The sequence below is a fragment of the Thermobia domestica genome, chromosome 2, assembly GCF_964235325.1.
Source record: "Thermobia domestica chromosome 2, izTheDome1.hap1.1, whole genome shotgun sequence".
Lineage (NCBI taxonomy): Eukaryota > Metazoa > Arthropoda > Insecta > Zygentoma > Lepismatidae > Thermobia > Thermobia domestica.
Genome location: NC_137455.1, coordinates 87,145,696 through 87,158,877, shown reverse-complemented (window position 1 = coordinate 87,158,877; position 13,182 = coordinate 87,145,696). Strand labels below are relative to the sequence as shown.

At 40.0% G+C, this 13,182-nt stretch overlaps 1 protein-coding gene across 2 annotated transcripts in view; it reads left to right on the top strand.

The window, feature by feature from the left end:
• The window catches only part of stai (stathmin), a 90,151-nt gene that overhangs the window by 23,325 nt on the left and 53,644 nt on the right, over positions 1 to 13,182 (top strand). The window contains exons 1-2 of one of the 2 annotated variants that reach the window (XM_081743716.1): positions 8,295 to 8,447; positions 8,817 to 8,888. The exons of the other annotated variant lie outside the window; for it this stretch is intronic. Of the exons in view, the coding sequence (XP_081599842.1) occupies positions 8,375 to 8,447; positions 8,817 to 8,888 (145 nt within the window). The 5' untranslated portion in view covers positions 8,295 to 8,374. Of the gene's footprint in view, positions 1 to 8,294; positions 8,448 to 8,816; positions 8,889 to 13,182 lie in introns of those variants that run through there. 2 annotated transcript variants of the gene reach the window in all.

Sequence of the window (13,182 nt, the reverse complement as noted above, 5' to 3'; positions counted from 1 at the left end):
ATTATTGTGAATGACATTTTGAGAGAGGATCGATGAAAACATGTAAGAAAATTGCATATGAGGGCAAAATGTCTGTCACTTCACTTTACAGAATCATTACTGAGAAGATGAAGATGAGATGGGTTCCGCATGATCTGAATAAAGAGCAGAAAGTATATCGCAAAGTAATCGCCGAACAATTACTTCAACTTTATCAAACAGGAGGAAATCAGTTTTTACAAAAGACTATTGCAATTGAAACCTGGATACGAGATTTTGACCCAGAACTGAAGCCTCAGTCGTCACAATAAAACACTCTCCACGCCCGAAGAAATTCCGCCGGCAACACTCAAAGGTTAAACTTTCAATGATCTTCGCGTATGATACGATTGGAGAGATGGCTACAATACAGTGCCACAGGGGACGTCTGTACCAGCCGTATACTACAAGCTGTTTCTGCGAAATGTTTTCCGCCCGAAAATTCGTGAAAGCCAGCATACTGCTCTACAAGTAAGGGCAACACTCGACAAGTATGGATGGGAAATACTTCCCTTTCCCAATATAGTTCTGATTAGAGCCCACCAGACCTTGATTTGTTTCCCACATTGATAGAACCACTGTGGGAAACGCTTTGATTCAATAGATAGTTTTCAGTGAGGTGAGCCGAGTGATCAGACACCTCAACAATGAAGGTGCCCTATCCAGAATACAGAATTTATCAAATGTTGGGAAGCTGTCATAAACAAGTATGGAGATTATATTGAATGTTTGTAAAGGTATTTTGTACAATAAATTATTTACTTCCATAACATCTTTGAGTTTGCAGAACTTTTGAAATGACTGTTGTACAGTATATTGTATAACATATTCGGAACAATCACTAGGACATAACATTGTACGTAAGGGTGCATAGAATTGATTTTAACTCTTCTTTTTGAACAGTAACCTTCTCCGTACATGAAAAGACTAAATGCAAACTATTTTGAGCGCCGAAAATGGAATAAAAAATTGACCAACGCTCGTAGCACCATGTTTTATCTCGGGGTCGTACTCGTAGTACCATGTTTCATCACCACTGATCACACTGTCTAATAACTCTTCGTCGGCTTCCACACAGTCCAGCACTTCACGACTCATTTTCACTCGCAGTTCTTTTTGCTCCTCGGTCAACACCTTGGGGACCAATTTGGCGCACACCTTCCGCATGTTCAATTCTTCAGTCACAATTTTTTGCACTGCATAGTATGTCAAATTAAGTTCTTCGCTGATCTCCGGGAGGGTTGTCCGACAGTCCAGGTTCAGATATTCGCGAACTCGGTCGACGTTTTCATCGGTTTTCGACGTTGACGGCCTCCCAGAGCGTGGTTCGTCATCGACGTCCTCCCGGATTCCCTGAAGGCCTTGTGCCACTCAAAGATCCGAGTACGGGACATCACATCTTCCCCAAAGGCTTCCTTGAGCAGGTCCTGGGTCTCGGTGAACGTCTTTTTTAGTTTGACACAAAACTTGATGGCGTACGTTGGTCAATCTTTGACTCCATTTTCGGCGATCAAAAAACGCGACCGACGACCAAAACGATGTTCGCGCGGACAGCGATGCTTTCTCAACTGCTGCTCGCAGCGCACTGGGCCAAGTTCCGCTTGAAAGAGGAAGGTCCCGCGCACATTTTCCCCTACCCCTCACATTTTTCGAACGTTAGGGAGCCGCGCGGCGGAAAAGTTCCGGTACTTTTCAATCACACCCTGTATATTAAACGACTTTTTCTATGTCCTGTGTGAATTCAATGAAAATTCAGTGAAAAATACGGGACTGAGTTGGGATCCAACACGGGTGTCAGTTTACCGCACTATATGCTAACCACTACGCCATCCAATTCGTTCGTTCCCGGAGACTGCATTCTTCGCACGGAGATAAAATAGGTTTATGGAAAGTATTTAAACCCCTTTGTCCCGCTAGGATGCTTGGATAATGACTTAAAATTCCATCGGAAGTATTACTATTCATTTCAACGACCCTGAAAAGTATGGATTTGGTACTAATATCGGTAGTTTTCGATTATTTTTACATGTCCCCGTTCCCATCCTAACCTCACCCCCATTCCGATGGGGGATGAATCTGGACTCAAACGGTAAGGGAATGTCACTGTTTATCTCAGTGATCCTGAAAACTATTGATTGACATTATCGCTAGTTTTTTTTTTTTATTTTTATTTATTTTTTTTTATTGCCAGTTTGCCTTTCCTCATGTCGATGCGGGATGAATTTAGATTTAAACTACATCTAGTGTGTCACTATTAATATGTGACTTCGAGGGCTATATACTGGACACCAATAGCGGTGGGTTTCGATTTTTTTTTTTTTATACATATAACCCTTTCTTCACTCCTTGGCGAAAATGTGCTTAAGAGGCCTCATCCCGGCGAAATTAAAATACCTCTAATTTTACAGTAATTATGTGATATCTTCAAATAGATAAAAGATAATTGAAATGCGGAACAAGAGCGCCCTAGACAATATTATTTTGTGTGAGGTACCGTTATCACAAGTCACCTAGTGGCTTTCCGTTTCCAGCCGTTTAGAAACGCGAAAATAAATGCCGATTTTAAATAGCCAGAAATCGAAAGCAGATAAGTGGGTCGTGATAACGATATCTCATGTAAAATGGTATTGTCTAGGGCCAGGTCCGTAGCCAGCCCAAAAATTTAGGGGGGGCGGTAGAAGTTAGGGGGGCCTGACCCAATCATATTATACAGGGTGCGGCACGTAAAACCGGCCCGTCCTAATATTCTGGTATATTGTTTTTGGCAACACTTAAATAATCTACCTTCCTACCAAGAGATGGCGTGTCGAGGTCGGGTCGACTTACGTGACCTGCAGCAGTCACGTGCAGCCGCAGCCAGTGAAACTTGTCGAAACCAGTTGAGAAAAAGGCCTCGTTGTTTTAAGCCGGGTGAGTGTCAGTGTGTGATAATGCTGTATTCGATACCCGAGCGTGTTGCCATTGTTGAAGGGTTCATTCTCACTGGATCTTTTGTGGAAACAAAGAATTTGTCTCGGGAGAAATTTCCAGGACGTTCTGTGCCAGCAAAAAGCACCATTCAGGAATTGATTGAAAAATGGCGGCGTACAGGATCGGTTCAAAATGCTCCCAGGAACAGACGACCATCTGTCTGCACACCTGAATTAAAGATGCAGGTGGAGGAGATAATGACAAGAAGTCCTCGAAAGTCAACCAGGAGATTGAGTCAACAGGTTCATGCGAGTGAGAGAAGTTTCAGACGTGTTTTAAGGGAACTGAAGTTAAAACCGTACCAGAGAGGACAATCAGCAAAGGCTTGAGGCCTCCGGTCACCAGACTTGTCCACGTGTGACTTTTACTTATGAGGACTGTTAAAGGAAAGAGTATACGAAACAAATCCACACACAATTGAAGAACTCAAGACCAGGATCCAGGATGTCACCAATAGCATTACAACACAAGAACTGACAAAGGTATATAAGAATCTCCTCAATCGTGCTCACATGTGTGTTGAAGTGGGCGGAGGACACTTTCAGCACCTACTGTGAAGGCTGCTGTGAAGGTGAGTAGTCATATTCAATACATTACATTTCATTTATGTGTTGTAGTTAATCATATTCAATACATTACATTTCATTTTATGTGTTCACTTTACGGGCCGGTTTTACGTGCCGCACCCTGTACTTCATCACCATATTATAGTTCATTTCCAAGCCTACCGTGAAATTTTATGGGGGCCAGCCAAAATTTAGGGGGGGCGGCCCCCTCTTGCCTCCCCGTGGATACGGGCCTGTCTAGGGCGCTCTTGTTCCACATTTCTATTATCTTTTATCTATTTGAAGATAGCACATAATTACTGTAAAATTAGCGGTGTTTTAATTTCGCTGGGATGAAGCCTCTTAACACTTTTGAGACTTCCACTTTTTAAATGTAAATTTTAGACTTTGTCAAGCAGCTGTTGCGTCGAGACTATTTATCGTAGGATATTGGTTCATACCTCGTTTTGTACGGAATGAAGCATTGTTTCCAACTGTACTAATCAAATTTCCCTATTATGTAGCAAAAGCTGGAAATTCCCGTCCAAAGTGGGGGGGAGAAACGAAAATGGGAGAAAAAAGTGTTCTAGTTTATCGCGAATATCTCCCCTCAGGTACACGACACGAACATGCGAATGGTACCAAAAGAAATGCTTCATTGTGAAGAGAATGAGGTACGAAGAATGGTCCGGAGAAAAATAGTCTGTGTTCTAGCCGATTTACCAATTTTCTCCGAAAATACATTTTCAATCCATTTTTATTCAATCAGCTTCAGCATAAAGATTACTCATTGTAGGAACATGAATCGTACCTAGTCTTCTTTGGAATGAATCAGTCTTTCGAACAGTACCACTCGCATGTTGGTACCATGTACCCGAGGAGAGAAAAATTTCCTAAAAGAGAAATTAAAAAAAAAATCCCTGTTTTTAAAAGTTCGGGCTCCTCTGAGCGCCCCCTGTGTGAACGTTCGTATCTCAATCAGGGAAATATGTAGAACCCTGTGATTTGTTATCATTTAGGTGAAAGTGGGGTATTCGTTATACATGGGTAAATACAGGGTTTGTCCGGAAAGTAATAGGACTGATTTTATTCCGCCTGACTGTACTTCGGAGCGTGCGCGCACCGACTGGATCCGGTAGAGGGCGTTCCTAGCTAACGAACGAGCGGCTGGTCAGTTGTCTCCGAGCACACGGAGAGAAAGGACAGGCTTTTTCGCGAGACGTGTTTCTGTGAGTGGTGCAAGCCGAAAATGCAGCGTTCGTTAGAGCAGAGGTACGCGATTAAATTCTGTGTTAAACTCGTTAAATCTGCGACAGAGACGTTTGATATGATAAAGCAGGCTTACCTAGATGATGTTTTAGCAAGAAGTGGTGTGTTTCGGTGGCACAAGGCCTTTTCGGAGGGCCGGGAAGAGATCGCCGATGAAGACCGTGCTGGAAGACCTTCGACTTCGACAAACACCGACAATATGACTCGTGTGCGCGAAGTTTTGAACTCAGACCGTCGACTAAGTATTCGTTTAATTGCCCAGATTTTAAATTTACCAAAAACTGTGGTTCATGAAATTGTGACGGAGCATTTGAACATGCGCAAGGTGTGCGCGAAGATTGTCCCAAAAGTGCTCACTGACGACCAGAAATTGCGGCGAGTGGAATTGTGCCAAGAAAATTTGTACATGTGTGAAAGTGACCCCAATTTTTGAATAACGTAATCACAGGTGACGAATCATGGATCTTTGAGTATGATCCCGAGACAGAGGCAGTCTTCCGAGTGGCACACGCCGGCGTCTCCTCGCCCAAAAAAGGGAAGAATGAGCAAATCCAAAGTGAAAACGATGCTCATTGTCTCTTTTGACATCAAAGGCATCGTCCACCATGAATTTGTTCCTCCTGGACAAACCGTCAACGCCAAGTTTTACGTGGAAGTGCTCAAGAGACTCAAACGAAGGGTCAATCGGGTCCGACCAGACATCGGAGCCGACTGGAAGCTGCACCACGACAACGCCCCGGCTCACACCGCCTTTCTTGTGAACAGCTACCTGACCAAGGCCGGCATCCCAACGCTTCCGCAGCCGCCCTACAGCCCAGATGGGGCCCCCCGGACTTCTTTTTGTTTCCTCGCCTGAAACGCCCGATGAAAGGCAAGCATTTTGAGACGACAGAGGGGGACCAAGTAGCTTGCACCGCGGCTCTCAAGGCTATTCCGGAGAATGACTTCCGTGACGCCTTCAATGTTTGGAAATCGCGCTGGCAGCGCTGCATCGACGCAGAAGGAGCCTATTTTGAAAGTTTTTAAAGAATTGTAACGATTGGCTCAATATTTTTTTTTTTTTTAAATAGACTCAGTCCTATTACTTTCCGGACAAACCCTGCATTTCTTCCGCCCTCAGTTGTAAAGATATGAGATTGATATTTTGTACAGATATTACACACACACTATGTAGTATGTTTTAAGCTATTTTGAGATACAAGCCTTAACGCAAAATGCGCTCAGAGAGGCCCAAACTTTGAAAAAGATATTTTTCTTACAAAATTTCCCGTTGGAGGGAATTTTCTCACAGGTACGTGATATCGATATGGGTGGTACCGTTATTCATTTCAAAGAGAACGAGGTAAGATTTATGATTTTGGGATAAAATACTGTAGATACTTTACTAAACTAATTTTCTAAAAATGTGTAAATAGGGGATACATTTAAAAATTCGATTTTCTTTTGGCACATCCCCATTATCCTAAAATTATGAATTGTACCTAGTTCTCTTCGGAATGATTCAAGCTTTCAAGCAGTACCACTCACATTGTCCCTATCGTGTACCTGATGGGAGAAATTTCCCCAAATAAGAAATTTTTCCTGAAAAAACTTTCTCCAATTTGGACGCTATTTTTTCGCTTCTGGCACACAATAGGGAAATTTGAATAGTACAGTTGGGAACCTTGCATTACAAACACAACGAAATTACCAACCGTGATCCTAGGATAAATAGGGATGTCAGGATTTTCTTTTTTTAAAGGATCTAAAATTTACCATTTTTTCCTTCTTCGATGTTTGTTATATCACTACCCCCAAGGTATCGCACGCGTGACTGCAAAATGCCCATGAAACATGTTCTTTGATGTCTCCAAGCTTGAATGACTGCAGAAAACCCGGTGTGGAAAGCTTTACTAGAGATTTATAAAGCAAATTCCGAAGGTCGACGCCATGGTACAGATTTGTACCAAAAGTCCCCCAAAGGGTTAAAAAAAAAAAAAAAAAAGCTTGAGTCCACTCATATACCATAAATCAAAATCAGTGCAGCGGTCTAGGAGGACCTGAATATCATTGTTAAACTCATTTTTATACATAGATAACTCTTAAGTTTTTTTTTTAAAAAAGTTCGCCTAGTGACTTGGTATTTTCTGCGTTTATGACTTTTTTTTTTAGAAGTTTGTTAATTTTTTTGTTAGATAATCTTAGTGTCATATTTCGTTAACTGGGATAGTTACATTGCTAACAGTAACAATAATAATAACCTTAGCTGATGGGATAAGTACTAAAATTAAAAAGCATTGATGAGTGTACCCTTGGAATCCGAAAGATTCTCGTATATGGTGTCTTCTTGAGTTTGTAAGAGCATGCATTGATGTGTCAAGCTTCCAGTGTGATACTCCTAAAGCGATATCTCAAGAAAGCTACTTATCTTTTGTATACCATATTTTTGTCAGCGAATGATTTTTTCTAACTTCGTTGTACGTATTCTAGCTGTACAGGTTTTGTAGCTGTTTTGAGAGTTAAAAAGTTTGTGAAAAGCTTTATAACAACTGTTAGGTGCCTTCGAATATTTTTCCTTTTCTTTTTTTCTACGAACATAAAATCTTACAATGGATCGCAAGAACTTAGTTGCTTGTAGAGTGTAAGGAACATATGTTAATGTTGTAATCTAGTTTACGTACCACATAATTATCTTATGATGACCGAAACTTCTGAAATGATCTTAAATATTCGAATAAAAGTTAAATAAAATCTTTGTTTTATGTCCAACTTTATACCGGCTAATCTAAAGGAGACTGTGATGATGAGAAATGAATGAAATGGTGGAATGAAAAAAGTGGGAGAAAACGAGAGAACTCCAAGAAAACCCACGCACACTGTGTTTCTTCATTACAAAGCTCACTTGGCTCTAGCTGGGATCGAACCAAGGACCCCATGCACCACAGGTGAGCGTTCTACCCGACAATATATCAGACTGTAAGTACAAACAGTAGGCAGTTCTTAATCAAGAACAAATATTACTAATTAAGCATAACAATCGAATTTACATACCTACATTTAAGGGTATTGATTAAATCTTAAAAAAAAAAAAATATCAAGGACACACCGACAAGAAGATACTTCCTGCGCTAGACAATACTCGCTTGAGATTTAATAGTCTTTTACTTCAACAACCAAATTTTAACGAGAAAAAGTATGTTAATAATTAACATAAGCGAAGCTTCAGAAATTTTCTATTAGGTTTCCACATAAAATGTTTTAATGTAAGTATATACTTGGGAAAAATGAAAATGTTTATTTGCCATAATCCATAAGTTTGTCACCGCCGGAGAATATTACTTGAAACATTATCCTGAGAGTTATGCAGGCATGTGTACCTTCGTAGAGCATCCAAGGATGAATGGCCTGTGACTGTGTATTAAAATCGAAAGAGAAGGGATCCTGACCTGCCTGGCGGCGTTGCCGCTTCTTGTATTGACTGGTCAGTATCGATCTGTCGCCTCCTTCGCCAGCGTTTCTCAGCCGTCGTCATTGTGTGCCGCCTTTGCTCAGGGGTCGGAGGTTCGGAACAGAGCGGAGTGGGTCAGGACACCATGTTGATAGGCTTGGTGAAGAATTCGGTATTGCAGTGCTTCTGCCACTCGTGTCGCGCACCTTTGAGACCAGGTAAACGTAGATTCTGCATGCGATAACAAATGAGTTGCAACTTCCTCGGGGTTGTATTTCAGGGTGGGGCAAACTTTTAATGCAAATTGGCAACCATGTGCTATACTTAAAAAAAAAAAAAAAAAAAAAAAAAATGTAGTAAATGGGTTCGCTGTAATTAAAATGAGAAACTGTGAATGATACTTTTTTGTTTTTAACTTTTTCTTAAATTACTTTAGCATTTATATCACAAGAAATTTTGTTCGCGCTTTAGTTGGAATATAGTAAAATATCGTATGATTGAAAGGCGTGGCGGAAATTTGGAATTAAACGGGATGAGAGATTGTCGTATAGGTGAATCCTGACCCACTCGGCACTTTGATATTTCAGATCGACATAATGCTCCTATGAAGAAGAAGACGAAGGCGAAATCGAAGCAGGGAAAGAAAGTGAAATTTATTAGTAAGTATAATTTAGGAAATCTATATTCGAATTAGGATTTTGTCATAATGATTTTTTTTTTGTGTGTGTGTTTTTTCCCTCCCACATTGCGTGTATTATTCAGGTGGGTGAATGAATTCCGAGAAGTAATGTACTCCCATATTACTTAACACTAGCATGAAAGTTGTACTATACACGGTGCTAAAATCGGTCATGTATTCGACTTCGTCTACTACATACTTCAGTGCTTTAAAATGCACACTTGATCATCCACTATGAATGATATGCACACAGTATGAAGTTAATGAAGTTACGAGTCGTTGCGTTTTGTCGTACTGTATATGGAGAGAGAAGTTAGTTCAGACTAGAGGACATGAACATTCGTTAAACTTCTATAGAAAAGTACTGACTTCTAAAGTAGGCAATATATCAGTCTGAAGATGCAAAAGATAAGATGAGCGGAATGTGAATATCATAATTAAATCGTTGTATGGTGGCTATTTGGGCACATGGGAAAATTGTCACGAGCTGAGCAAAAGCAGCGTCAAAGTATTTGTCTTAGTATCTCAGCGATTGGAAATTAGCTCTCCAGAAACTTTTTTTTTTTTTTTTTTTTAAACGAGCTTTTGACGATTAGGAGCTCATCTACAAAAGGTAAAACTGAAATGCTTTGAAAGAGGAGAATCTGAAATGTGCTAACCTATTGTAAGATTTGACGATTACACAAACTCTTCCGACCTTACACGTGTCAAATATTTCGAAAACATATACGAGTATTGGCATTATAGATAATGAGTGCGTATTCCTTATATAGTGATTCTTTTCTGGTGGTTGTAAATGTTGCTGTTTGTGTGAATAGAACGGGAGTGCCTCGGACTTAAGAAAACTTATTATGACAATTTCTAAAACTAGTTTTCTTGTGTGTCGTACAGATAATGAATTATATAACAATTTGTCAAGCTACTTGTCACATAGTTTTTGTAGGGAATTTCTGTGTTTTGCAGCTGTTCATACTTTGCGCTTAACGTTTGCGTACCTAAGGATAGCGCTCTTTAAATCCTTTTCCAAGTTCTCTTGGCAAAATGTGAAGATCCCTTCAAGTTCCCAATTTGAAGCACTTTTTCGAATTCTGTTGGGGATTTACTTGCATTGTGCATTAGATGAAACTCCTTCACAATGGACGTGATAATTTTCTTTTTCCCCCTACTTACCTTTAACGTTATGTTGATAGGTTGGTAATTACCATTAGGAATTAATTTCTGGGCGGTCGGCATCGAAGGCCATTTAGCCCGTCACGTAAGAAGGATGACGTCGCTCGGCGAGCACACGATCCGATGAAGGGAAGGAAGAAAACTGCCTGGGACCATTATGATAGGTACCATCCCGGCATGTGCCTGGTGTGAATGAAGAAAACTCAGGAAAACCTCACTCAAGATGGCTGGCCTGAAAAAAAATCTTACATCTTTTCGACCGCGTGTCCCCGCCGGGAATTAAACCCGGAGTCGCTCGCTATGAACTACACCACGTGGGGTCACGGTCACGGTAATTACCATAGCCCAGCAACTGAGTCAGGTTGAACGTACGGTCAACTGTAATCAGTTTTTAATTTATGAATTTTAAGAAGGGGGAGATTAAGGCCAATGTTGAAGAAAGGGATCTGTCTCTTGGCAGAAGTAACACATATATACAGGGTGAGTGAAAAGTTAACTGCACACTTTCAATTCAGTTGATAGTTAACAAATACATTGTGCAATATTCACGAATACATACGTGCTATAATAAATAATTTAATGCCCTTCATATGCACACGCCGTATTTTAAAAGTTGTAGCTGCCTGATCTTGATACATTTTTTCCGATGTGTTTCAAAATTTATCGGTCTACCCCACGCTGGATTAGACGTGGTGAATCTGTCAGAAAACCTTTCCATAACTGTTTCGTGTATTCATAATACATTTTCCGTGTATTTACCTTCATGTTGAAAAATAAATTCGCACAGAAACTATTCTCGGGTTACAAAACTACTGTTAATGGAGTTTAATATAGTTAATTTTAGAATCTTTACAAGAAATTCAAGTATGTACATGATCACCTACATCGTTGTCATTATTTCCAAATTTCGTTCTTTGGCTTCAGTTGCTGTCTGTACCAAAAGTGCTCTCCTCTCTGGTCTAATGGATAGCAAAGGCTACCTGGTCCCAAATTCAGTTCTCGGTAGGTGAGCATTAAAAATTGAAACGCATTACGGCGGTTTGCATTCCACCTTAAACTGTAGGTGCACGTTCATATAACCTCGATGTTGAAAACGGACGCTAAGCTTCAACAAACAAATAAACGAAGTTACCTCGTGCTCATCAAATACTTCGCTCGCTCTGTATTTCTATACACTGCATGTAATTGGAACATTCATTTAGGGGCAAGTGGTTTCATTGGGCAGAGCATAGAGTAAATCATAGCTTTAGTCAGTGATCTAGTAACGAACAGTTCGGTGACTAATATGATGAGCTGTCTAAGGCTGGCGATATCAGGTCGGGGTGTAAATCCCGCTGAGGAAATGGATGTCATGTATTGTTTCGCCGTTGATTTCGTTACCGTAATTTTTCTTAATCCTTTCCTTTAGCCTAAAGCAATAGCCTAGGTACGTAAATTCAAATTATTTGCTATCTCTGGTACAGTGTTCATTGTTTGCTTCAAAGGGTTAAGAGTACCTAAACAGGCTTTGTATTTAAAAGTACAATCTCGCCATTCGCGTGCTGGGACTAATGAAAACTGGGGAATTGCGGAATTCGAAACTAGGGTCCCCTGATTGCGAAGTAAGAATGGTGATAGCTAATTAGTGCCCTCTTGATATGTATATCGAACTAAAATACTTGGCTTCTGGTGCAGTTTCATCTATAGTTTGACATCGAGTATGTATGCTGTCCTAAAACTGTTAAATTGACGATATGCTAGAACACAAGCTAACGGTTCGTCAATACTCCTAGTAAAACTAGTATAATCATTACATATTACACAGTGCTGCATATTTCACGTTTCTATTAACTGTTTTAATATTTGAAATTTGTAGGCAGCCATACCGTCAGTAATATACTATCGCTCATCTAGTAAAATCATGTCTCATATATACTGTATTCAAAATATAGATGCGAGTAATCATTGTTTTATCACGCGTGTGTTATTACGAGGATTGATTAGTTTGGTTTGTGCTGAGGAGTAAACTATTTGTCAAAAGTTGACTGATGTAAACGTGGCATAACTGATTTTATAAGATTTATCCTCTTTCGTTTCGTTTCTTTTCTTTTCATAAATATATTTTCATTTGCTCATTCTTGTATTGCTTTTATACCAGTAAGAAAGTGCTGACAGTACAGTATTGAAAAAATAAGAAAAAATATTACGTAAAATAAGATGTCTTGTCAAAACAAGGCGACGATTGTGTGCATATCCTGATTTCTTCAGATTCAACAGTAATGTTACTAAGCATTTTCATTAATACGTTCGACTTTGCTCGTACTACTTGCCCAAGTCGATCTGTAAAGGAGGAAATTAATTTTGAGAAATACTAGGAACAATTAGTATTCTCGTTTACCGCTTGTCTGCAAACTTCCTACTTGCTGGCGATATCTAGCATTGGCAAGAAGCAGTGTAGCTGGCGAGAACTGTTAGCCTTACTGTAAACAAGTAGAAATTAGTGTGATTGAGGGGTCTTGCTATAAGGAATTAAGAAATATCTTAATATTTCCCCCAAATGTTTATGCAGCTCGCGACTTCTATATTTTGAGGTATGGTCCCTACAAAAATTTGCAAAATATCGGAAACCGGTAAAAAAATATCATTGGTTCTAGAGAGGCAATAGCTTGGAAATAATTGTTCATTGATGATTGTTATTTCATCTTTTTCATCTACTTTTCGATGAAGAATTTTTATTCCACGCCAGCGAGCAATTTGCAGTGTTGCTCGTTATAAACTGATTGTAATCTCATTTCATTCTCTCTCTCTCTCTCTCTCTCTCTCTCTCTCTCTCTCTGTGTGTGTGTGTGTGTGTGTGAGAGAGAGAGAGAGAGAGAGAGAGAGAGAGGAAGGAAGGAAGGAAGGAAGATGTTCTGTGATGCTGTAAAATGAGAATATTAGCGAACGCAATGAATTTACGTTTAGTAGACTTCTATATTTCTGATAAAGAATAAGTAGTTCCTAATGCAATACTTTATTTCTACGCAATTCAGTGGTTTCGCAGGATAACTTGGCGTTACGTTTACAATATGCCTGGGTTTTCTTGAGCTTCTCTCGTTTCCTCGCACTCTGTCCATTCCATCTTT